This window comes from Dermochelys coriacea, chromosome 1, assembly GCF_009764565.3.
Source record: "Dermochelys coriacea isolate rDerCor1 chromosome 1, rDerCor1.pri.v4, whole genome shotgun sequence".
NCBI lineage: Eukaryota > Metazoa > Chordata > Testudines > Dermochelyidae > Dermochelys > Dermochelys coriacea.
In genome coordinates, this window is record NC_050068.2 from 140084966 (window position 1) to 140112935 (window position 27970).

At 38.9% G+C, this 27970-nt stretch overlaps 1 protein-coding gene across 1 annotated transcript in view; it reads right to left on the bottom strand.

Annotated features, from left to right (window-relative positions):
- The window catches only part of MAP7D2 (MAP7 domain containing 2), a 123685-nt gene that overhangs the window by 32242 nt on the left and 63473 nt on the right, over positions 1–27970 (bottom strand). Inside the window, 8 exon segments of the mRNA XM_038388251.2 lie at positions 19–146; positions 1178–1326; positions 3623–3745; positions 5252–5362; positions 7272–7370; positions 8271–8385; positions 21019–21182; positions 24157–24234. Of these exon segments, the coding sequence (XP_038244179.1) occupies positions 19–146; positions 1178–1326; positions 3623–3745; positions 5252–5362; positions 7272–7370; positions 8271–8385; positions 21019–21182; positions 24157–24234 (967 nt within the window).

Consider the following 27970-nt stretch of genomic DNA (forward strand, 5'->3'; position numbering starts at 1 on the left):
ATGAGAAAATATTCATACTTCGGTGGTGCAGGTGATGCAGATCTTTTAGACATGCTTGCAGGAGAATCAGATCTTCTCAGTGGGGATCCCACGCCAGATGATGAAACAGGTGTTGTGGGTCGCTTCTCTCTCTTTATCTTTTCAGTCTAGAAAAAGAAATTCAGGTGTTTTTGTTTAGCTTGTAGTTAAAAGTAATGCTTCAATGATACAGATAGTTTATTAACACAAGGACATACAAACAGATTTGCATAACATTCACATAAAATGGAAGTTTTCTAAATCCCAGCATACAACTGAACTGCAAGATCTTTTTCAGTACTGTATATACATTTTTATGTCATGCAAACACAGTATATGCTGCTGCAAAAATACCTTTCAGGCTACAAACAAGTACTTATGGAGCGGTACAGAAGGGCACTGCCCCCGTTGGAGCCCGGACAGCATTGGCTAGAATTTTCAAAAGATCTAAATCCTACTGACTTCCACAACTACACAGACATGTTGTCTCTCTCAGTTATTACAAGAGATATGGAACTGTCAGGGATTTGGCAGAAAAGTTGAGCTTTTGTTCTCAGATGCTGTGCAGTGACTAGGCACATGCAGGCTAAGTTAAGTTTCCATGCCTCTATAGAAAATGTACAGTTGTCAATAGTGAAAATGTTGAATAAAATTAACTTAAAATTATATATACAGAAAGAAGTGAAACTTGAAAGGTATAAATTAGTGATGCTGTCAATACATTAGACGAGCTACCGGAGCATGAGGGAAATTTGCCAATTCACTAGTAGGGTGGCTTTATTTCTAGCCAAACACTCTCAACGGTGGCGACATCCCATTTGCCATGCAGCTGTAAACTCAGTCCCAGAAGTACTGGTTTCACAAGACACAGCACTTCCAGAAAACATGTTTCACAGCCAGAAATGTAGATTCCCCGAATAGAGAAGTATCATTCCAACTAATGCTGGTTAATAGAGGCTACACTGCTTTCCAGGAAGATATTAAAAACCTGCTGATTGGCAGGGGAATGGAACCAACAAATGGACATGAACATTTTTCTGCTTTCTGTTCTTAAAAACAAAAACAAAAACAAAAACCATATTGTACAATAATGAAACTCAGCAACTAAAAGCAACATAACTTTGTTCAGGAACACAATCAAAACATGTTCCAAACCCACCTGTGTAACTTCAGCTGCAGTTGCCCCTTTCATGGTATCAGAAGTGGAAGCTGATGCTGCCTTCTTCCTTTCTGCACTTCGGATGGGGGAAGGCTTGTAGGGAGATTTAAGAGGACTAGCTGGTGCTACACGAGGACAGATATGGAATACTAAAGAGTTACAGTACAATAGCAAGAGCAAAGGCGGACAGAGTAAGTAGGGGAGAGGAAAAAACAGCACAACTTTATGTTATAACATTAGACATGGCAAATGACATTTTTAAAGATTTAAATAGATAATTAAATCACATTAAATCTGTGCCTTTTTCATATGTGCAGAATGGTCTCATTTACCAAAAATGCTTTCACTAAAAGCATTAACATAAAACCAAGTGTATTTTTAAAAAGCCCATAAAATACCTGAGCACTAAAGTCTCTCTCTTTTACCCATAACAATTCTGAATAACTTTGTAAATACAGATTTTGTGATTTCCCCCCTCTTCTGAAGAGTGCTGATATCCTTTATTAAATATGCATAAAAAAGATTAATAGCATAGCCATAGCTGTGTCAGTGTAGACAGTGCTAGGTCTCTATCTGTCAGCCTAACTACTGCCTCTCAGGGAGGTGGATTAGCTACGCCAATGGAAGAACCCCTCCGATTGCAGTAGTGAGTGTCTATACCAAAGCACTACAGCAGTGCAGTAGCTGTGCCGCTGTAGTGCTCCAAACATGGACAAGACCTCAGTCACCTAGATCAAATAGGTGCTTTTAAAAGCTGTACCCATGAGTCCTAAAAAAAAGCTTGTCTGAGACATATTAAGTGCACAATTATTACTAAGTGCACAGTTATTGTTACTACACATAACCTTGAATTTGAAAGTTCACTGGTTATGTGCATCGTGACCACAATCACAGCACTTTTTCCCCTTCCTTTTTTCGTCTTTTTTTCACTTGCAATTTGAACAAAAGATTTGTGAAAAGAGGATATTCTATGTTTTACTCGTATTACTTTGACAATATGTTGGGCACCTTTCACACACATGAAAAAACAATACTAACTGGAAGAATGTGAGAAAAGGCAAAACAAAAAACAATTTTGCCCTACGTTTGATGTCTTCTATACAAATAATGAAGAACCCATAAAAGATTTAGTCTTGCCTCAATGCAGGGGACTGGACTAGATGACCTACTTAGGTCCCTTCCAGTCCCACCTTTCTGTGATTCTGTGAAGTAAAAAGCAACAAACTTTCATTTTGTCTTAGTAGCTCTCCTTTAATCTAGAGCGGAGTACACTGACATTTTGAGCTGGCTTTCCTTTAGACAATTGCTCTGTGAACAGTAAATCAGGAATTCTCTCATGGCTAAAGTATTCTATATCATAACTTCCAAAGTACAATATTTTTCATGTAGAAACAAAAAATGGAGGATCTTTTAATGAGTCTGTCTTTATATATCATAAAGAAAAAATGGAGAGGAAAAAGAGAACATCTCTTTTCTTTGTAATATATCTTTGAGCATCCTTTTATTAAGTGGTAATGTACAGAATGTGAGTACATTTGAGTCACGTAATATGGGGATAACAGATGGCAGAGATGCTGTACCTTATCACAATTTTGTCCTGAAAACTGAATATTCTCCTTTGCAGAAAGTCTGTTTTAAAAAGAAAAAAAAGTACACAAAAAACTTTTCCTACCTTTGGTCCTGATTCTGCAAATATGTACTCATGTGAGTAGCCCCACTGAAGTCAATGGGATTACTCATGTGCATAAAGTCACTAAGGCTGCTGCCAAATTTAGTTTTGTGTTGGCAGGGATTATAGATTATAGTAGCTTTATAATATACAAAAAAGAAGCACTAACTACCATCACCCTCTTAATTTCTATAAGAATAATATATATTTTTATCACTAGAACAGATATCCTCCATTCTGTGCTTCTAGTTTATTTCTAAGTATACCCAAGAACTTAACCCTTTTATGATCTGTTCCTTTACAAAGACAAAAAAGTGATTCCATAATAAATAATTGCTGCCCCAATAAAGCAATTATGGATGAAGTTACATGTTTAAAATGCTAATTTGTATTTTGGATATTATTTGCGTGTTGAAGATAAAGAGCACTATGTTAATGTGCTATCTTTTGCTCTGATAAATGGGTCACCTTTAGGGTAGGTCCAAAAGTTGAGCTACCTCATCATTATTCTGCCCTGGTTTGGAATTTCCTGATGATTTTATTTAGTTAGTTAATTCAAGACCCCGTCACCAAATTTTCTTATAAATAAAAGGTAAGAACTGAAAAGGACAAAATGGTAGACATGTAAATATTGCCATGCTTTTGAGACATTACTACCCAAAATGGAAGTAAAATTATATTAAAAAAAAAAGAACAGATAGTATCTCTATGCAATTTTTCAAGTGCTGCTAAACACATACCTTAACATTTTCAAAGGTCACAATTTTCATTTTTACCTGAATCATTGTATTGCTCAGAAAGCATTAATGTACTTCTGCTTCTGGCTAAAGACGACTGTGTGGGAGTCAGCAGTCGAGAAACAATAAAGTTTTCCACTGGACTAAGGTGCATGCGGTGAGCTGAAGGATGGGAGCAAATAAAACAAATTTTAACAGAAAAAACTAAAAAAACATATTTGTTTTAAATAACTTAAATAAAACCAGTGAAATGATCAAATGGAACGAACAAGAGAAAACCTGTTATATCTGTGATTTAAAAATGCTGTTAAAGAAGTTAATGTTCCTCTGAAGGAGGTTTCTGCTTTCTTCATCATTTTAAGACACCTAAATTATCTTCCAACCTGTACATATATATAATAATATATAAATACAGTAGATTAAACTTGTTTTTTATACAGAAGAATCTTCAGTTCTGCAAAATGGTTGCTTTCATGACTCAGCATGAAAAGGGTTTGCTTTTTCCCCAATGACAGAGCAGTTCCTGGTTTGTGTGCTAAGTACCCTGGGAATCATTTAAAATGCACAGTCTTTCTGTTGTATAAACCTTATTTATACAGTACATCCTTATGCCTTTCCTCCTCATAAATATGAGATATGACTACATATGTTTATAAACAAATTCCTATTACCTGCATTTATAAAGTCACCCATCACCATAAGCTCCGAGTTCTACATTTCTATTTATTAAGCAACTCTAAAAATAATTTAAAATGAAGCATGTTTACTGTTGCTACTTGTTTCTGTCAAAATATTTGTCATTTGTTCTAAAAAACAATTCACAGAGGGACAAATCCTTCAGTATTTACTGTACAATTATTACCTTCTAAAGGGCCTAATCTTGCAGAGTGCTCATCATCTGCAGAGCCTCTCATGGATCAGGCCTTTAAGTTGAATTAAAAGACTCTAGAAATCTTGACACAAGTGACAACTTCCACCTGGCTCACAATGACGACAAACTTTTGTCAATAAAACACCCAGTAAATACACACCAGCACTCATTTTTTATATATAGTTTCTTAATATGGCTAAAGTATCACAAGCAATGCCTTTTTGGAGGATTACTGCAATTACATTTTGTGCTCAGCCCTGTTTCTTAGTGCATCACGAGTTGAAATACAACCAGTAAGAAATGAAATGCTTGCTGTGTTTTACTGTTTAAATAAACCTCATATTTACTTAAGGTGCAGAAGCATAATACATCACAGTGTGAACTATCACATCTCAAAAAAAAACCTAATTTGCATCCTTTCTTTAATTCATCCAATGTTTTCACTGCCCTGCCATTCCTCACCAATATTCAGCCACAGTAATGCAGATAACTGGCCACTCAAAATGGTTACATGAAGGTGCACTTTGTCCTCTGTGGCATAGACTTATATCTGCCGTGCAACATTTAGTCCCACACAGCCTGGCGTCTCCAACATGGCAGCATTATCCTGAACTGGCTATAAAGCTCCTTCAAGTATTTAAGATCTTTTACTAATATATTTAACTCACCACCCCAATGTTAGAATTGGTTATTATAAAGAACTCAAGAGTTACAAACAGATCTATGGACAAGAAGGTGCGTTTTAAACATAGGAGAGTTTATGCTGGTAAGAGACAATAAGCAGCATATTCACTTGCCTCTGTCAGGGGAATATGTTATTGCCGCTGTGGAGGAGGAGAGACGCTTACTGATTGGTGACTCCATTTGCTTTGGCAGATTCATTGTAGAAGCTGAAAGTTTGTCACATGCTGCAGAGAGACGCATTAAAGATATTTATATTCATACTACAATGTTGAACACTCCCAAAATTAACCTCTCTTTTTTTCACTCATGGACCTTGTCATTCATCTAGGGGCAATCAATAATGCAGAACAGATAATTCTATTCCAATTGCTGCAGATACCAGCATTTTATAAGATACAGTTTGGGATAAAATTTTTCTATTTGTGATTTTAACATTTCAATTTTACAATACCCTGTGTAATACAATGCCAGGAGCAAGTGACTTCATACTAAATCCAAATTAATGAAATGGTATCAAGGAAAGAAATGCAATACCTGTACAAGAAGAAAATACATAGGCTGCACAAACATAACAAATTTGAACTCTTCCCTGACCTCTCTCAGCTTCAGTCTACAGGAGGTGATATGTATATCAGCTCCTCCAAAGTACTATTCTAATGCAAAATTCAAGATATTCAACACTAATGTATGCATTTATAGGACGTATGACAGCACCATTTACCTCTTTACCATCTTGTGCATGAGAACTTTCAAAATAATAACTTGGTTTCAGCCCAACTGTTTACATTTGGTTTTATTTCTGTTACAATATTGTTTGATAAAGTAAATTTTGGCTTGATAACTATTCCTATGTACTCATAAGTCAATATAATGATGGAATCACGTATGCCCAATTACTGTAGCAGCGAACTATGATGTGTTCATTATGTAATGGTCAGAACCTACAAGCATACTGGATGGCTTAAGGGGGGTTGATTATTTTTTAAATTTTGTTTCTTCTGACAACAACAAAGCAGTCTCAGCTAGTAACTCACATTCATGGTACAAATTCTGCAGTCCTTGCTCACCTATGACTCCCACTTACATCAGTGGAAGTCTTGCCTAAGGGACATCTGCTAAAGCAAGCAATAAAATTCCTTATGTTCACATTTTTAAAAGATAGGTGCAAAGACTGCTTCCAGAAAATGCATGCAAACCTGCAAATCACTTATTTGTACATAAAGATTGCTATGCGAGAACATTCACCCATGTCTGCACCAAAGTAAGAGTTTTGGGGTTTACATACATGTTTCTGCAGTGCATCAGTTACTCATGCATTTTGCAGGCATAACCATCGTGCTCATCTTTGAAAAAACAGCTCGAGTAGATTGGCTGTGCTAGATTTCCAAAATATGTCAAATATATTTGCAACTGAAGGAAAAAACGAACACCACCAAAAAAAATCCCAAACACCATACTGTACGATTCATCCCTGGTATAAACATACAAGATCTATTTCACAGTCCTTTGAAATTAATATTCTAATCTAATGTACAATATAAAATGCAATAAAGTTGTCAAAGGACAAACTCAGAATCAAAATTTGTAACCATTATTACAATGTTCAAAATACTTCAGCATACTAAAACAACAATGCATCCTGATTTTTAACATATTGTGGATGTAGAGGGTGGGGCTGGAAGGAATCAATACATAATGGGTGACGTGCTATCTCCATAAATATTTACTCTTATTGTATAATTGAAATGTTTTTAAAATAGAACCTCTGCCCCATCAAGTCTCTCTTGACAAACCACTCAAATGACATACACACAAAAAAACTACAGAAACATATATTTGTGCCCACAAATTTGACAAAGATGTGAATTTATTGAGTTATTCAAGTCCACAGTTAGTAAGAAAATTATGAAATGTCTCCGTTGTGCTGGAATGCTAGGCATGCATTGCTTCACGATGACAAAAATCAAAAGAAAAAAAGACATTTGTTCCATATCTTTAATGGTAACAGTGTAGAGTACCGGACTGAAATAATAAGAAAAACAGTGGTTAGGAAGGACAAGATCAGGGGATGATTTAAAGTGATTAGAACAGTCATAAACGAGACACTATGGTAACTGTGATTCTCTGAAATACCATTGTAGGAATCAGCAGCAGCAGTAGCGGTCACAGGGTCTGGAGGAAGGGTGTTGGCAGCTAAACCTAGGAGAGGGGGTGGGGTATTTTCTGATTCACCTATACAGCAGAAAAATCAGAGCAAAGAGGTGAAAGAAATTACTGAATAGCTTAAAAAAAATCATGTATAAAAGTGATATTAGAAAAATAAAGAGGTTGCTTTCTAGAAGAAGAAGAGTTGCTTTTATTATGTTGCATGTATATTTCTTTCCCGATTTTTCTTAAATGACAAAACCCTGAAAATTGTATTGTGAAATAAAGCTAAATGTTTTTTGCTTTAACACAGACAGAAAAATATATTTACACTTAGTTTAGAAGAGAGCAGCAGCCATATTTCATCATCTGAGCAGAGGGTTTTTTTTGTTTTTGTTTTTTTTAAATAAACCAGTCCATTTGGAAACCCAGTGAATTTAAATGATATAAACAGGAGAGAGATGAATACCTTTTTGAAACATAAACAGTTCATGGTTGATTATGAAATAATTATGAAACCAAATCAAAAAGAGCAGCAACAACAACAAAATATATGGAAAAATCCATTTTAAACTGTGAATGCTGCATAATCATCTAGAAATTCCTTTGAGCTTTTAGAAGTGCCAATGACAAAACCAGATTGTTTTCCACAAAGATTTGGGCAGCACTTGGTTCCTTTGTGAATACGTAGCAAGCTAAATGTGTTGGGGTTTTTTAAAATTTCATTTTAGCATTTGCTGTGGTCCCCAAAACAGTTTCTGATTACTCTATTAAAATGATTTGCTTCCACAAACTTAGGAGTGACCTTTCTTCCCAGGAGGTAGTATAGACAGGAAATCTGATAAGCTATTACAAAGCATTTATTCATGCTACATATCAACAACCCTCACAGCATCACAGTAACTATAAACAGGTACCTTCTTTCTATCTTTAATCTCACGCATTTTGCACTTCAGGATCTGCAATGCAGCAGCTTGTTTCACTTACCATCTCTCCCTCCTGAGCCTGCAGCCAGTGCTCCTCCCCATGACCATCGCTTCTGTTTCTGTTCCAGCTGCTGACTACGTTCTAATGAACGACGCATCATGGCTTCTAAACGTTCCTGGTTAAATTGTTGCAAAAATTGAGAGAGAAATAAAATCTAATTCAGGTCACCTGGGCTTTCTGATCAATACTACAAAATAAACGTTGTTTATCACCCCACATAACAGGTTCCTGTAATTATGCTATCATCAAAAGAAAAACAACTTAATACAGAAGGTACCAGTATGTCTACCTACCTCCAGAGAAGAGTATCCTTTGTTTGCAATCCACTGAGGTCACTACCAGGGCCTAAGTAAATATCACAGGTTGCATCACTGCCTAGCATCTGTTCTCGCTGGGGAGTCTGCTGCTGTGCTGTGGACTTAATTTGTAGAAGAATAATGCTTGACAAGCATTAACTCCTTCTTGTCTAAGCAGACCTCAGGTTTTTCTCCTTCAGTATTAAAGCGAGATTGCTGCAATGCCAGTGGCTCCTCCTAGCTGCACAGATAAATGATCACTTCAAACCTGAAGCAGGTTGCATTTGCAGGATGACTTTTTTTTTAAAATCCCTGCTTCCCCATAACACCTTCTGCAGATTAGACATTTAAAATTGTCTTTATTCTAATCTGAGTTGCACAGACCATTCAATTTAGATACACATTTTTAAACACATATCTACTACTTCTTGCTCTGAACAACTTACTTCCTCCTCCCTCATCCCCACATCCTCCCCTTCCTCTGCCTGGTGTATTTTTTATTTTATTATTTTGGTCCTTCTGGAAATCTTACCCCACCTTTAAACTTTCAACTTTTTATGCATGATCTTTCCACTACCTTCACCTCCTAGCCCACACTGAAACCCGACTCCTCCTCCCCCATCCATGCCTGTTACCATCTTCCTCCTACAGTGCACGCTCTCTCTGTGCTTTATTGGTCAAGATGGTGGCATTGGCCTTTTACTTTCTCTCTCTTTTTTTCCTTCAAAATGGGCATCATCTTGTTCTTTGCCCTCTGCTTATTTTTTGCATTTATTGCTTCACACGGTCCTGGTCCTTCTTCCTCTCTTTCTCCAAACTGCCCTTCATCATCCTTGGCCACTTCAGCCTCCATGCTGAAGATCGGTCCAGTTGTGCAGCCTCTCACTTTCTTACCCAACATTCATTCATTCGTTTGTTTTTTTACCTCCAGCTATGGATCAGTTCCTCTGCTCACTAAATCAGTCACTCTATTTTTCACAAGACACTGGATTCTTATGCTCTACATTTTCTGTCCCTGATCAATACATTATCTCCCTTATTCATCCCTGTTAAACCCCAACCCAATCTCAAAATCCTTGTGTTACCTCCAATCTATTAATTAATCACCATTCTTTTATCATTAACCTCTTTCACTGTGGCAGAGAACACTGGTCTCCAGAGGCAATGCATAAGGGGGTCATGTCCCCATCCCCCGCATTTGCAGCTTGGCTTGTACTGAGCATGCTCACAAGGACTTCTCATAATACTTACCCAAATGGCATCTTGTAAGGTATGAGTGAGATGTAGCTCACGAAAGCTTATGCTCTAATAAATTTGTTAGTCTCTAAGGTGCCACAAGTACTCCTTTTCTTTATATGTAAACTGGTAACACATTAATATTATTGCGTGATTTATGTACATTTAGCATGTGAAGAGTTAGCTAGGTGTGCTGGAAATATGTTTAGATCAAGCATACTAAGTAGAGTGGATAACAAGCCTGCCCTAGACAAAGGAATGTGGATTTAATGGTCTGCCTAACTTGATTATAGGCAAAGGACAATGAAAATACATTTACAATTGAGGTAAACAAAGTAATCAAGTTAATAGACGATGGAAGAGCTCGATGAGCATACTAGGGGACTCATCAGAGTCTGAACTCTCAGAAGGTCTTCATGACTCTTGAGGCAAAGTCAATGGACTTTGGGCAATAAAAGGGGAGCAAAACAACATCCTGGCTATCTGTCACTTAGGGGACACAGGGAACAGCACCCTCTGATTCTGTGAATGCTGAACCCTCTGGCCTGAAGAGCGAAAGATGCTGGTAGTTTGATGTCAGTGAGAAAGCTTAGGCAAAGACTATAACTTGTTAAAATTAAGTTTTAGTCACTAGGAAACATGTTTGTTTTATTTGTAACCATTTGTCTTTGTTACTCTTGCTTAGTATCACTTAAGTCTACATTCTTCATCAATAAACGTATGCTGAGTTTTACTATAAACCATCTCAGTACTGTGTATTAAGATAAAGAGCATGTCCTATTTCTGGTCGAGTGTAAATGCCTCCACCCCATCCTACTCCATGATCTATCCACTGATTTCAGCACCAGGCACTTCCTCCTCCTGGATTCTGATCTACTGGTTCTTCCTCTCCAGCTGCTCCTTTAGTTTCTCCTCTTCCTCTTTTGAGGATTCTTTCAGTCTCTCTCAGGGCTCTGCCCATTGTTCAATCTTTTCCCGCTACCCTGGATGACCTCATCTGATCTCAAACTTTCAGCTATTATCGTCTATGTATGATAAGTCCTTCATCTATGACTCCATACTGACATGTCCCTCCTTTGATCTGTGTCTCATCTCCAGCTCTCTTTAGATCACCACATCCTAAATGTCCTGCCATTACCTAATGCAAAACATGCCAAAGCAAACTGCAGCTTTTTGTCCTTTTCCTTTTTTCCTATGTCACTGTCAATACCATCAGTGTCCAAGCAGACACACAAGCTCCCTTCTCTTTTTCCCCCTCCTCATTTCCCATCCTTCCTCCAAGTGCATGTACAGAGAGGCTCACACAGGTCACCACAAAATCCAGATGTCTCTCTCTACAATAGCTCAGAAAAATCCATACCTTCCTTCCCATCTCTGTGAGTAACATGCTTGTCCATACTGTGGTCTTCTCCTGCCTTTGCTATGCAGCTTTTCTCTGTCTCCCTGATACCAGACTTGCTCCCCTCCAGTCTACCATGCCATGACCTAAACAGCCTTCCTTTCCCGCTTCTCTGACTATGTCATCCCCACATTCAAATCCCTCTTCTGTCTTCCACTCATCTTCTATATCAAGTTCAAGCTTCTGGTCCTCACCCTTCAAGGCCATGCTAACTCCACAGCAGCCTAATCATTGCTCTCATTTCCTTTTAGTTCCTCTACTCCTCCCAAGCCTCCTACTTCACCCATCTCTTTGTAGTCTCCTCCCACTCATTTACATTACTTTCTCCAGTTATCCTCCTTGCCTATGAAATGTCATCTCACCAGTGTTATGCAAAACAATCACTCTCTTCTCTCATATCCCTCTTTAAACACACTTCCGCAAAACCTACCAACCTTATCATAGCTAATAAGTATTATAAACACACTTATTTAAAAAAATGTGATACTATATATTCAAATGTCAGCTGGTTATAAGAGGCAACATGTATTTGTTTTGTATGTTTGTTTATAAATTTAATATTCCACGGGGCAAAGATCGTGTCATCCTCTGTTTTGTAGGTCAGATAACACAATCATGACATTTAAAATAACTAACACTGTTATATGAACAAAATAAAACAAAATGAAAGTCTAAAGGAAAAACGTGAGTTTTAAAATACATATGAAAAACCCACCGTTACCCACATTTAGAATTTGATATTTTAAATTGTATAGTATGAAACTACAAAGAGAAAAAGTATTTTCTGTACATTTTATTTGGAAAAATATACTTTCATTCATGTGTGCCTTTCATCAGAGAATCACAGAACACGAATATTAAACCCTCACAAAATTAACAAACATATACATTAACATTTTAAACTAGCAAAATATCACATACTTAAAGCAAAAACCAAAAAAACCCAGCTTGTTAGACTATAAAATGCAGAGTTAGCAAAAACAACATTTGGATTTAGTACTGCTACAACCAATTTTTTTGTCCAGGAATAGCTAAACAATAGGACACAAATGCATTTCTCCATCAGCAACACACAAAATGTGCTGCATTTGTTACATAGACCCTACCTCCTTGGCATAGCGTCTGAAACATCTTTCAACTTCCCATCTGGAATCTGTAATAGCTATTGTGAAGGTAACTGTTGCACTATTGATACGCTGAGCCATCAAAAACAATCCGGTAGTATTCCATGAGCTTTGCATGAAGGTTAAATGAAGAATAAGTAAACTATGAAAACCTGAAAAGAGCCCTTTACTGTTCATAGGGAAAATATAACATTTATTTCTGCATTCCAAAAACCCTTATAGTCATCCACCCAAGTTTCTTCAGTCTGAAGAACAGAACCATTTGGATCACCCAAAACTACATCTTTTTTAAAAAGTGTTAGCACAGAGAATGCAAGTAAATGGATCAGAGAACTTCCCTTTCATCTATACAAAATATAATACACACAAAAGGCAAAAGAATCCAATTTCTTTTCTCATTCAAACTGGAAGTTATTTTACAAATATCATGGGTATAAACAAAAAGGAACTGGTTAAAAGGACAGCTTTAAAAAGTCATGCTCCTGCCTGAAATTTTGTACCTACTGTTACAAACACATAGCTAACTGTAAGATTAGAGGAAAAAGTATAATTCTGTTCACATAAAGTAAACAAAATGAAAAAAGAGGATTTTTAAAAAAATGAAAACTGTGTATATAGTTAGTTGCACTGTTTCTAAATAGCACCACCCAGTCACTTTCAACTTTTATTTGTGTGGGTCTTTTGCACAGCAATGAGGGAAATAATTTGTTTGTTTTAAAGGGGAAAAATGTGCATTGTAAAAATCACAAAAACTATGATGCTGGCCTTCACCACCCCTTTTAACTGCCCTTCTGCAGACAACCTTTTACCAAACTACCCTTGTTTAACAAAACTTATTTCTACTCCAGACATTCACAACGACTAGTACTGACAGGGCAAAAAAAATCTGGTGAAGAGGTGTGCAGAAGGACACAGGGAGGGCAGAGTTAAAGTTGCAGTGCATGGTCTGTTGTGTACAATAGTTATAGCAATGACAATGATGGGCATGTTTGCAGTTGGAGGAGAAGAGGGTATGAATTGATCGGTTGCTTAAACTCACAAGAGTGAAGAAATAAAGTTGTGTCCTGTATGTTGCATGTGTAATACCTTAACTGTTTGACAATACAGTTTTTTGTGTATTTATATATTGGATTAAGTTACACACAAATGAATTACAATACTTATGAAAAAATATTATTCACATATTTTGGTTCAAAAAGTAATTAACTGGAGTCCCCAAACATTCATGAATATTTCCAGTCTATTTTTTGAAAACATATGCCCTTCCCAAATGTGAGTGTCAAAAATATGAAATCTACTCCATAATGAATACTTAACTGAGAGAAATCCTTCCAATAATGAAAAATGATTTTACAACAGCTATTACCAAGATGTCTTGAAGTTGGGAGCTGGGTTTTGTATATGTACCTGTTTTGCAATGCTTGTTTATTTAAAACTCAATACAGTGGCAGATTCAATGTTATTTGTCTTTTTAAAAAATATAATCGACATTTTTACCCCAAAATGATGTATGAATGGGCAGTGTGGAAAAATATGAGAAAGAGCACCCAATATGCTTGACACAGTCAGTGCAAGTTAGAATGGTAATCCAGCGTCGTACATTTTGACAGGTGTTCACATTGCTTTAACAACAAAAACATGAGAGGAGCCGAGGACATCACATCTAACAAGAGATACATTTAGAATATGTTGAAAGTACTACTAAAGCACTCCAGTCTCAGAAGTGCTTTGGGGTAGGAGTGGGGACAGACCTGCATTTTACTAAAGTCTGAGGCACAAACTTCCCCAAACCACTGGCTATACACTACTAAAAAACACACTTGAAACTCTTCTGGACGAGAGAGTGCTTTCTTCCTCAAAATGTCAGAGGTTTTTAATCCAAGGCTATTGGATGGTTTTAAAATAAATATGGAGATAAAAATGGTGTCATCTGAAACCTCTAGGAAAAAAGTAGCTGCCAATAAAGAGAGGATTAAGTTCAAGTAAAAATTCAGTTTCTACTTGTCACATTCACACAGTTCCTATCTGAGGAAATGCTCCTAAGTTATAATAAAAAGCGGAAACACACCCACTTTCACTCCCTTCTGCAACGTGGCTTAGACAACCACCAACTCAGAGAGGGCCTTGCTGGAGCCGCTCCACTTTTACTATTGATTCCCTTAAAAATACACAAACTACCCTATCTACCTTTGCTCAGGGAACAAGGAAGAAGAGAAGTCAGAATAGGTGGGACTTTCACCACCTACTCATCTTCAAAAGTACTTTTAAGTACAAAATAGCTGAGTAAAGGATTCTCAGCTCTATGAAAGGAATAAGCCTAATACAGATTGTAGAGCGCCACTCTTTTTTTTAAAGAAAAAAGTTCTACAGACTCAACAACAAGAACAAATATTTTCTACCCAGATTCTCATGGCTTATTCCATCACAGATAGGCAGTGAGATCTTCCCAGTAGATTTTCTGAAGATGTTATATATATTCACGTATACATTTACAAGTGGCACGCACGTGGAAGCACTTCTCTCTTTAAACATCATGAGAGGACGGTTACAGAAAGGTTTGTGATGGTGCATACACTTAACACAAAAACTCACATAACACAAGAACCAAGGGTCACCTATTGAAATTAACAGATGGCAGGTTTAAAACAAACATAAGGAAGTACTTCACACAATGCACAGTTAACCTGTGGATCTCATTGCCAGGGCACGTTCTGAAGTATAACTGGGCTCAGAAAATTAGAGAAGTTCATGGAGGATGTGTCCATCTATGGCTATTAGCCAAGGTGGTCAGGGATGTTACCCCAGGCTCTGAGTGTCCCTAAGACTCTGACTGCCAGGTGCTGGGACTAGACAGGGGATGGATCATGCTAAATACCCTGTTCTGTTCATTCCTTCTGAAGCATCTGGAACTGGCGGCCATCAGAAGACAATATGGACCATTGGTCTGACCCAGTATAGCCAGCCATTCTTATGTTCTTATACTTCCCCATTTTTTTTCAGATGGATCACTGATAGGCATTTCCAGCTGTATCCAATTAGTTTACCACATCTTTGGGGAAAGTACTGGCATGGCAATGAAGTAATTTCAGAAGGAGATAGAGGTCTATTGCTGCTCATTACAAAGGTAAACCAGGAAAAATTCTTAAGATGATTCACATGACACATTGGTGGGCAAGCAGGGTGGCTGCCCTGGATTCCAACTTCCAGAGGGTGTCCGACTGCTGTGCCTCTCAGCTATGTTTACTTTTTGCTCTGCTGATTAGCCAGCCAGATGTTCTGTATTTTTTGCTCTGCCACTCGGGCAGGGCAGGAGTGAACCAAAAATATTTTCCGCCCAGGCAGACAAAACTATGAGTGTTGGATCATATTAAAGAAGCTCTGTATTAAAATCACAAATGAGTTTGATTCCCCATAATTAGTAATACCCTGGAATTTAAACTAAGAGGTCTCTTGGATTTTGGTACTGTTTCTCTCCCTCTATGTGTGAAACTTGCAAGCTGCCAATTGTGTTAGTACATTCTAAGACAGAGTCTGTTCTCAAAGCAAGTCTTTGCAACAATTACTCACACAGCGAGAGACTCAAAGCAATACTCTGTAACAACAGAAACAGCACCCAGAGACTCCCCGCCCTTTTGTTGTATTCATCTTGCTTTGTTAACAATTGTGATTAAAATAGAGATAGAGAATGGATAAAATAGGATATGTGGATGGATGCTTGGTGTGGATAATAACTGAATGATCAGGGAGGTGCCAGCCTAAGAATCCAGTGTCCATCAGCCGAAGAAGGCGTCAAGTGGAAATAACCGGAGGACCCCCGGAGGGCAGACTGGAATCCATCCAACAGCCTCAAGAATGGGAGAACCAAAGAACAAGATAACATCTGGCAGCACGGAGCCGTCAGGAATGTGCCATCTGCTGATTGATTCAGCAACAGCATGATGAAGCAATTCCCATAGACTGGCATAGGAAGGAATTCCTATAAAAATGGACTCTAGAAAGTGAGAACTTTGGGGTCTGATTCTGCAAACCAACTTCCAGGAGCATCAGATGAGCATCTGACAAGGCCCTGCTCCCTCCTCATGTCCAGGCTACCTGGCCAGTGGCTTGGCATGAGCAACTCTAAGGCTGGTAACTATGATAACAATCTTGCAGAACGTGTGTGTGTGCGCGCGCGCGCGCGAGAATAAATATGAAATTGAATGGAATGTTATAGATATAACTAACTGGTTACTGTGATTCTTTCTGTATTCACAGTAAATGTGGCATTTTGCCTTTTCCCCTTTAATAAGATGCTGCTGGTTTTTATTTTATTGGTATAACATGAGACCATAATTATTTTTTTAATTAAACAAATCATTTCCACGGACAGTAAAACACAAAGAACCAGATCATAGAAACAGGATGTCACAGTTAAAGTAGGAGAGGTCAGATTTTGTTTTCTCTTTTAAAGTTAAAGTCGGGGCAAAACGTACATAGACTGAAAGAAGAGAAGTGGGAGTAAATTATTTTGATACTACATGGCAATGTTCTCTCTTTTGCAAAGGTGTTTTGGTCATAGGGAAGATTATCAAGGCTCTCTAGAATGTCTGTCCTTAAAAGATTTGAAAGTCCACTATTCTAGCAAAGTCATCATCTTTCTATGACATCTCTTTTCATCCCCTCTCTCTTTTCAAAAATCTTTTAATTCTTAATCAGCTGCAGTGGCAGTGCTAGAGTCTACTAAGGCCCAAGCCATCTTCAACCTCTGCCCACGTGTGAACGATAGTCAGAGGAACCTTACTGTGATTAACAGCAGCACAATAATAGCGGTGAACTTAAGTGTTAAAGTGAAATCCTGGAAGTGCAGGGCAAGCTTGTGGCCATTTGTTTTCAGCAGAATTGGGACTTTCACACTGTATTTTAAGTCTCTATCCCTTTATGGTTTGTTAAAACCTTCCTCATAGGGCAGAACTGCAATGGTCCACTGCAACGGTTCATCCGAGATGTGAACATGCCCCATTTTATCATGACGGAGTACTAACTCTGAAACGTTTTGATTGTTGCCATTATGCAATTCCCTATTTTAAGGGACTCTGGTTTGTCAGTTTCTGTTTTTACTCATTTCTATGTTAATCTTTTTGATGCTTCAGTGCACTGACACTGCATAAAATAATATTTTATAGCTTTGCCTGTATTGTTACTATATAATTTATCAGAAATCTGTTGCTTCTTTAACAATGACAAACACAAAACAAATTAAAAAAGTTTTAAAGCAGTCTCATTACATGTTTGTCTCCTATGTCGCCCACCTGTCCATAAGCGTGCTGATACACACATGCGCACACTGCATTTAGAGAGCTACATCAGAAATTAGGCCACTGTCCACCACAACAGAAAACCAAATAGAGTACTAACTGACCCTGGCAGAGTGTGTGTGTGTGTGTGTGTGTGTGTGTATGCAAGTGCACACACAAGCTTTTTAGAATACTTTTTCTTTTATTCTAAACACTGGTATTGTCAGTTGGCCTAGATGATTTACATATGTTCCATTGAGATGTACTGGTTTTGGGATATGGTAGGAGAAGGAAATATGTATTTAGATGTATAAAATGCTTCATCTTTCAGGGATAGTGTAAAGAGGACATAAAAAAAGAACCTTGGCATTTTCTGACTCTTCCCTCTTGTCCTGGCTATTTTTAAAAACTGACTCTTGGAATGCTACATTAACTCATGCATTACTGAAAGCCCTAGTTATTTCAGCAGAAACATACAGCTAACATTTGGGTTTTGACTGAAATTATGAGATAGAGAAACCCACGCTTCCCAGCTAGAGTCTCTCTGTGGAGGAGCAAGATGCCTGTGGGGTGGGTACGATAAGTAGAAAACTTATGTAGATAGCAGTAAACTACAAGGAAGCTTGTGGAAAGATCAGTCTCTGCAGCCAACACTGCATGGCTGCGACTGTGTTTCACAGGTCATCAAAGACTGTGGTTCAGATTTTCAAGGTCAACTAGGTGGTGTAGACACACCACACCGATTAATTTTATGGTGAGTTGTATACCTGAAATCCAGCAAACAGGCTATGAAAATCTTAGCCTGTACTCTGCTGACTGGAAGCCATGTCGAGTGTGAATGGCTGCAAAAATATTTTTGACATGCTTAAAAATATTACATTTCAGTTGGAAGCAAAGGGACACATCTGCAATTGCCAGAGGAATGGAACAACATGTGACTTTTCTTGCAGGTGGCAGGGGAACAGGGAGGAAAGGAGGCATTTGTTTGCTTCTGAAAGCTTTACATAGGAAGGTTCGGGTAAGGGCATTCCATTGCTCGCTGGATTTCCCAGGACTGCTCAAAAATATGTATGAATTATCCTAAAGGACAAATGGATCAAGCAGGTTCAAGATTATATAAAATCGGTGTTAGAGAGACTTGGGAAAAGAAATGTTCCAGGTGTTTGCAGAGCCACGTTCACCTGAACACAGAGAGACCAAACATGCACAAAGAAAATGTGTTGAAGTTCTATAAATGTCTGAGAACAAGTGACATATCTCCAGAGTTATGTAAGAAAACTTCTATTTGTGCTATATTCTTTGGAAGTATTTGTATTTATAAATAGACTCTCTACTATGAAACTGAATATATCAAAACACTGCAGTGACCCAACATAGGCCTGGTCTACACTACAGAGTTATGTCGACGTAAGGCAACTTACGTCGATCCAATTATGTCAGTACACGCTATAGCTTTGTCCCACTGACATAATTGCTACACTGACATAACTACTCCACCTCCACAAGAGGCGCAGGGCTTCTGTCAGAGTAGTTACAGTGATGCAGTGTCTGTGTAGACACTGCTTTACTTGCACTGGCTGAACTTGAAAAGGAAGCCAGGCAGCTAGAGCCCAGCTACCCCTGGCTCCCTGCTGGACTACACCTGCCCAGCTCCCCATTCAGGGAGGCAAGAAGCCTGGGCAACTGTCCCCCACCCCCAGGCTGTGGGGAATGGGGAGGCGAGAAGCCCAGGCGGCTGGAACCCACTCCTGGCAGGCAATGGGGAGGTGAGTGGAGCTGAGAGCCCTGGCTCTCAATCCCTTCCACCGCTCCTCTTCGGTCAGTGGAGGCGCTCCTGGTAAGGCCATGCACCACCGATAGGAGGAGGAGGAGGAGGATAGTGTGGACATCAGCCACTACAATAATTACTGTGGTGGCTGTAAATCGACCTAACAAATTTTGACTTAGTCTGTAGTTTAGACATGCCCAGAGGAATGGGATCAGACCCAAGGTCCATCTCATCTAGTATCCAGTCTCTGGCAGTGGTCAGACTCCAGTCTGCCCTGCATAATGTGTGGCCACTTCAAGAATAAAATAGGACATCAATATTTCATTTTCATATTACAATAATTATTCTTGGGGGAATTCCATGTCACAGCGCATCCACAGACTTCATGTGCCATGCAGAATTTTTTTTTCTCTGCAGAAAATACATTCTGCTGGAAAAGTCCTGCAATTATGCCTTTCACCCACCAGAGACTGCTGTGGCACCAGAACAGAGAGCAGCTGCTCCTGGGTGGGAGCACCCCAGCTGGAGATAGGGAAGAGAAGAGGCTGCTTTCCTCACAGCATTCAGCCCATGGGGCCAGGTCAGAAGGCACAAGATATGGGGGGATGGATAGGGTGGGGCACATAGGGCAGCTGGGGGGGTCGAATGGGACTGGGGGTGCAGGGACACATGGGGACTGGGGCAGATGTGCCTAACTGAATGAGAGAGGCTAGAGGTCAGCCAGGGTCTGCATGTGGAAGCTCTCTAACAATCTCCCACAAAAAATGCTCCATACTTCTCCCACCCACACCCAACAACCCTCCAAGTTCACATCCAGGCTCCTTCCCAGCAATTACTTCTCTCTGCCTAAGCTCCTTCATTACCCCTGACTCCCCAAAACCTTTGCACTGCTTCTGAGGGGAGTGGGAAATATGGTTCTATATTGTAGTTTAAATGAATTATTACTAAGAGTTCTGTATTAATATGTCTAGTAAGGAATCTATTTGTCAAAAAACATTTCCTGAATCTTTTGTTGTCTCTATTACAGACATATTTGCTAACTGGAATTTTGAAATAAATTACCAAAATAATTGAAACTGGCGTGATTATATTGTGTTATTTTGACAAATAAAATTGCAGAATTTTACAGAATTTTAAAATTTTGTGTGCAGAATTTTAATTTTTTGGCACAGAATTCCCCAGGAGTAATAAATACACAATTTGCAGGATGAGTTGTTGACTAACCTCCCCCCACGCCCCTCCAAAAAGAAAACCAAAAAACATGGGAGATATTAATGGTGTCATAAATGATCAACTTTCAGAGATGCAGTACCAATTTCCCCACAGGTACTCCCTCCCCCTGCTGCCCACAGAGCATTTTGTCTCTGTGCAGTTTGCGAATTACTGTATACTATTCGCAGTACTCAATAAAACATACACAACACCCATGGATACATATAAAAACAAACTTTGTGCAGCTCTCTGAAATCCTATGCAAGTTTAGGCACAGCTGTTGGCTACCAGGCTGCAGCCAGCATGGTCCTTACTGCAGCAAAGGTTGAGTCCCAGTGCCATAATCATTGGCTAGCTCACGTTAAAGCATAACCATCCCTACACAACAGTCACGCTACCTGTGGTGGCTGTGCTATACATGCCATAGCAGTGTACCTCACCTCCTCTTCTCTGAGCTTCTGTTTCCTCTTCTCTTCAACAGCTGCTCTCTTTTGCTCCTCTCTCTGTCTCTGTTCCTCCAGTTTTCTCCATCGTTCTTCAATTTGCTTTTCATACTGAAGTTTTGCTCTTCTCTCCTTCTCCAAAATCTGCTGCTCTCTGGCAGCTTAAATAAATAAAAATATTCTCTTAACTTGATTTGATTTTTCCCCATCTATAAAGTAGTTTCCCAGTATGACAAAATGGGAAGCAAAGAGCAAAAGTATACCAAATGCAAATATACAGGACACACTGGTGCAACAAAATCAACAGTACCAGGCATAAAAATACACTATGCACGTAAACAAGAAAATAAGCCATAAACTAATTAGTATAATAAGTAATGAGTACACCCTTTGTTTGCAAGCTGACAGGTGCTCCATTTCTTCCATAAACATTATAATCAGACTAACAAGTGACCGGTATCTGTATATATTACGAGTTCCTTCATAACTTTATGGCTAAATTCTTCCCTGCACAAACATGCTTCCTGTGGCTTTCCAAAGGAGTCACATGTAGATGAAGAGAGGGCTGAATGTGAGTTTTAGAACTATAAAGGCTGATTCTTTCCTTTTCTCTTCTTTGGCGGTATCTTCTTTAAAGAAAGAATTTAAATAGCTGCAAAAGCTTTATGGAAAAAACTTTGAACTGTGGTCCATTCAGTTAATAATTTTGTATGTTTCAGTTACCTTGTTTGTCACCTCTGGCTATTTGTACGAAGAAAATTTATTTTTGTTGTTGAGTTTGTCTCAATTGCTTGTTCCATGTGAAAGTCATAATCCTCTTTGAGACACTAATTTATTGCTATACAAATGATGACTGCAACATGATAAACAGGATTGTTACTTCAAGTGTACAGGGGAATAAATATCAGGAGTGAATCAAATTATTTAAAAAGCTCCAGTTCTCATGCAAACTTTTAGGTAAAAGGCAACAGAAAAATAATTCAAAATAGATATGAATGTATAAGAGTGCATACACCCACACACACTTTAATATACATTACACACACACTAAAAGTTACATCAACAGAACATTAACGTTGAAAAATCATGCATCCAGTCCCATTCTCCTCACCCAGTCAGTCCACATCTCCACTCCTCAGACTGTTCCAGTACCGTTCACCCCTTCCAGCTCCTCATCCAATCCATCTCTCCCCCCAACCCTGGCCTGAAGTCCCTTACCCCTATCCCCACTGGCTCTCAGTCCCAATCCCCCTCTTCAGGTTCCTGATTCAATTCTAGCTTTGAACCCTCTCCTTCTGGCTCCTTTTCTAGTTTCTTGGCCAAAGTAATCCGAGCTCCCCCAGTGCACCCTTATCTGGTACGTCTCCCTTCCTTTCCCCACCCCACTGGTTCTCATTCCCAATCTCCCTGCCCACTAGTCCCAGTGTCCACACTTGGCTCCTCATCCAGTCTCAATCCGCGCATCCCTTCCCAATTTCCCTCCCCAGATCCCATTTCCAGTCTCATGTGGCTCTTGCTCCCAGTTATAGTTTCCTCTCCCACCCCGTCAGCCCGCAGTTGTCGTCTCCCCTCCCTCACAGGCTCCTTATTCCAATCTACTTCCCCCACTACCACCCCTAATCCTGGTTCTCATTCTCTCTGCACTCAAATCAGGCAGCTCTCTCCCAACTGATCCCAGGCTTCAAGTGCACACTGGAGAGAGTCTCCCTCTTCTTATTTCAGGTGCCCACACCTGGCAGTGCCATGGCCTCTAGCAGCCCAGTGCCACTATTGCAGAGAAAGCCCTGTTGAGACCCAGGCTGCAGTATGCTCAGTGTATACAGAATCTTTGGGGAATTTACCAGCTAAAAACCTAAGACACCTCTACTGAGCATGTGCAAACTGTGATTCTTCAAAGGCTTATAACTTGGCCAGATTTTGGCACCTTTTCACAAGGACAGGAAAGGGCACATCCATGACAATGGCTATGTTTACACTGCAATTAGACAGCCTGGCTGGCCTGTGCCAGCTGACTCTGGCTAAGGGGCTCTAGCTAAGGGGCTGTTTAACTGCAATGTAAATGTTCAGGCGTAGGCTTTCAGACTCTGCGAGGGTCCCAGAGTTCGGGCTTCAGCTTAAGCTGGAACTTCTACATTGCAATTAAACAGCCCTTGCAGCTCGAGCCTGAGTCAGCTGGCAGGGGTCAGCTGCGGGTGTCTAATTGCAGTATAGAGGTCACACAAAGGCCACAGCCCTGCCAAATTTCAAGTCCCTACTCCAAAAAATGGGGGCACTTAAGCTTTTCAAAGGAAAGGTCACCAGAGATTTTGGACATGAGCTAAACATATTTTCTCTAGCCTCCTTCTTGGAAACAACTGAATCATTTTTGGTGAAATCTTCAAAAAATACCTGCCATGGCAAATTTCAGTCCAAATGTTTAAAGTCTGGTAAAGTTATAAGCAACTGAAAGCAGGATGTTTTACTGGGAAGAGTTGGGCAACCTGCCCTGCCTATAATAATGAGGTAGAAAGAATTATTCAGAAATATTTTGCACACACTCACATTTCCCATGTGGTTTAAGTTGTTCTTTAAAGCATCAGAAATGACACCAATGAATCTAAAAATAATTTTTGCCTCCCACAACTGAAAAATGAATTTGTAAACTTTCATTCATGTGACAGCAAGGCAAAGAAAATATCTAGTTTATGCCACTCTAACTCCACTTTAATTTTAAAGTTGTTAACACTCAGAGGCTAAAATCACAATGCCACAGTCAATCAATCTTTCATTGTAAATATTGTTCAAGGCTTGACTTTTTGACAGAATCATATACATCAGCTTCCAAAAGGTCAGTATCACACATATATTCATGTCATAATATTCAATAGCACATTTATTGAAGATAACTGTTAACTGTAGAATGTGAAGTGCTGTATACTGAAATCAGTTGAAAGAGTCCTAGAAGATTAGGTTCTCAATCTATTTGAAAGTGAATTAGATTCTGCTAAAATTCTTCAGCAATTTAAACCATTTTAAGATGACAGAAAAACAAAAGTAGACTGAAATATAACATTTAAAATTAAGAAAAACATGATTATTTTCCTTTTCCCACTAAAACTCACAGATAGCTTTAAAAAAATGCAGAGGTCAACTTACCTAGATATTTTTCTCTTTCTTCTCTTCTTTCTTTTGCTAATCTTTGCCTTTCGTCAGTTTTCAGAAATCCATCGACCACTAAAACCAGAGGGGGAAAAAGGAATTTTAACGATAAAACTCAAGAAGAGTCCAAAAGAGCCAAAGAGCTGGTGCATTTCTTAAAAAAAAAAAAAAAAAAAAAAATTCTTTCATGGGTTATTGCATTGTATCAGGGATTTATTTTTTTAAAACAATTCCTTTCTATGTACTGTGGAATTCCAAGTAAAGTTAATCACTGTAAATACCCAAGCCTGAATCCCTTCCACTGCAGAAAAGTGAAAGATCAGGCTTTTGTAGCCTGTGGTTTTTTAAAACCTTTTTTGTGAAGGCAAAGTTACAATAAAACATTAATACACTACACATTGTACATCACTTGTTCAGGATAACGTTAATATTCAAAGAACCTGGCTACAGATTCTGACGGGCTGGTTGGGAATCCTTCTTCTGCTGAGAACACTAGGAAGGGTGACCAAATTTCTTAACACCTATCCTCTTTTTGGAGCTTCTCGTGTGTATACTTTTAGTTTACTTTAAAAATACCAAAACGTTTTTATTGCTATATATTCAATATCATTAACAAGCTTGTTCTCAAATCCTTGGCTAGGGTTGGGGTATTTCAGTATAACAATAAGGCACAACAAGTTGTTGTTCCCCACAACACAGGCCATCATGTGTGAGACCTTCACTGTTTTAGTAGTGTTGTGGACATTAAAGGGAGCCAGCATCAAAAGACACAGCTTTTTCTACCTTCTAGTACAACAGTTACGTGATCCTGTGGTCTCCTTATTTGTGGGTTAAGCACAGCTATGCCAAATCCCTGGAATAACACTTGCACAACAGAACCATATGTAATTATTATTGCTCCCTTCCTGCAGCTGGTACAAACAATTTATTTCCCCATCTCTCACCCTACCACCCCACCAGGCAGTAAACACACTTTTAATCTTCCTCTCAGTTAGCTTCTGAACTTTCCATCTGTGAGGAGCCACACCCTTTAGAGCAGTGGTTCTCAAACTTTTGTACTGGTGACCCCTTTCACATAGGAAGCCTCTGAGTGCAATCCCGCCCCCTTATAAATTAAAAAAATACATTAAAAAAAAGTGTCAACACCTTTATAAATGCTGGAGCCAAAGACGGGTTTGGGGTGGAGACTAACAGCTTGCAACCCCCCATGTAAGACCCTCACGACCCCCAGTTTGAGAACCCCTGCTTTAGAGGCTGTCTATGGATATGCCATGTGTAGACCCAGCCAGCGGAGTAAATCTGCCACAGTATCAAGTCCCCTAACAAGTGTCAATTAACAGACAGACCTTTCACAAAACAAAATACAACGCAAGTCATCCATCCGAGGCGTAACTACATTGTCTCCATTTATACACCAACAATTAACCGGGGCCCTTTGATTGAACACTGTTTAAAGGCTCCTTCTGAATCATGTTCTTAGGTAGCCTTCAGACATTGACTCATCGCATATTTGCTTCTTATTCCAAGGTATTGGCTTTCACTTTCTTCTAGGTTTTCAGAAGCCACCACAATCCTGACAGAGCAGCAGTGTATACAGGTAGCTAGATCTTAGATGTTGTATCTATAGTTAGTGATTAGTTTATTTGGACCCCCTGCTGTGCCAGTGTGGTTCCCTCATATCAGCAAATATCTATGAAACCTTCTGGCAAAAAGTGTCTCATGCCCCCGCTGTGCTGGTCCACATAAAGTAACTGCTATCAGTTACTCCATTCGCTCAAGTAGCAGAGGTCTGTGGGGTGGATCTAAAGTTTCCAACCCTGCTGATGACCCATATGGATGTCAGTATGATGTCACATGATGGAATTTGTTTTTTCAGTTTGCTTTTTTATAAAATTAGAAAATTACCCACAAAAAACTATGTTCAAAGAACATTAAGGCTGCAGAGCTCAAAAGTTAGCAATTGCCAGAATTAAGGTTGACTCTTCAACCTTAAATTGGCACTTGTGTGCATATGAATTACGAGACTGTTATAATGTAATTAAATACTTACTATTTTTTCCCCACAGGATTCCTGCCTCACTCAATGCACGGAATAGATGGTGCTCCCTTGCTAAGCAGCTGTTCAATATTTTCTTTTCCCCTAATTGTTCAATGAGTGGCCCCAGGCCTTAACTACGCACACTGTTCAAAACCTGCTCTGAAGACAAAATTATCAATTTCCTCATGGCCTATGGAAATAATGCTTGCTCGTATTTATATAGAAATGTGTTGAAATGTTAGTAGGCCCAAAAATCTATTTTCTAGAAACGGTCTGGACAATAGCCAAGTGAGGCGTCGTAAAATATGAGTCAAGTGAAGTGAGACAATTCAGAAGCAAGTTGGAGATAAATTAGGGCATAACCCCAGGTCATGTTGTAAACATGTTTTGGTCCTAACTGGTTTTCACAAGTGTTTTACATAAAATGTTAATGTTTTGGAAAATCTTACCTATATTGATAGTTATTGGTATGGCATTTATGTGGATGTTAATTAAGATGATGTTTAATGTTAATGTTAAATAGCCAATGTAGAATGTAGAAATAAGTAGAAAATATTTAATTATGGCAGTGCAAACAAATATGGTAAAAGGTAGATTTAATGTTAATTAAGGGGCATTATTATAATTGATTATAAAAGGGTAGCATACTAATTTTAAATTAGGTATGGCCATCCACCATCATGGTAGAGAAAGAATTACACCCACTAAGGAATTGATCACCTCTAAATGTACCATTTCATATTAGAAAGTGAGTATGAATGCAGTGTATGGTTATATTGCAATGCCTGTTTGCTTAACTACTTTATATTAAATAAAGCCTTTAATTTTAAAACACTCTTTGTGCCATTCACAATCCTCCACTAAATTAAATTGTCTCTAACCGCCCTGGAGGCTCGAACCTTAAAGAATTCAGATTGGTTTTATTTATTTAAGCTACTAATTGGGAACATATAAATCAAAAGTTACAGGGCACTCATCACTATAGTTTCTAAGTGCTGTACAAACATTAATTTATTATTAAAATACTCTTGTGAAGTGAGGTGGTGGTATGTTACAAATAGGGAACTAAGACACAAAGATTAAGGTCAAAACTATCGATTTTGCGTGTTCTATATAAGGCCTCATTGTTCAGAGTACTTAGCATTTTATAGCACTTTATATAGTCAGAGTAGAGTTCTTGTTGGCCTCTGTTCCAACTGAGAGTGCTTGGGCTCTGAACTTCAGAAGTGCAAGTATCTCAAGGTGGACAACCAGAAAACGAGGAACACACAATGGCCACCTGTGAAACTGCTGGTTTCAGTGACTTGCCCAGCACGATGCATCACATAGTAACTCTGTGGCAGAGGCAGGGATAGAATCCAGTTCTCCAGGGTGGCATTCCACTGCCTGAACTACGAGATCCTCCCTTCTCTTCCTGCAATCCCCTGCCTCATTCACTACACACATTCCAACCTCTGCAACAAATGAGGCAGGGATCCTATGGACAACAGTCTCCTGCATTATACAACCCAGATTCATCCTTAGAGCAGATCTATCCTGTGCACTCAATAAGCCAGAGGTCCTATGGAAAAAACAGTATGGGATCATGTAAAGACTATCATAATGCATATGCACAAGGAGGGCAAATTAAGGTTGCACAGTCAACCTTAATTCTGACATCTTAACCTTTGAGTGCCTGACTTTGCAACCCTAATAATATTAGTTTAACATGGGTTTTTTTGTAATTAATATTTAATTTGTCTGTCAACAATTTCTTGCCCCAATTGAGTAGGC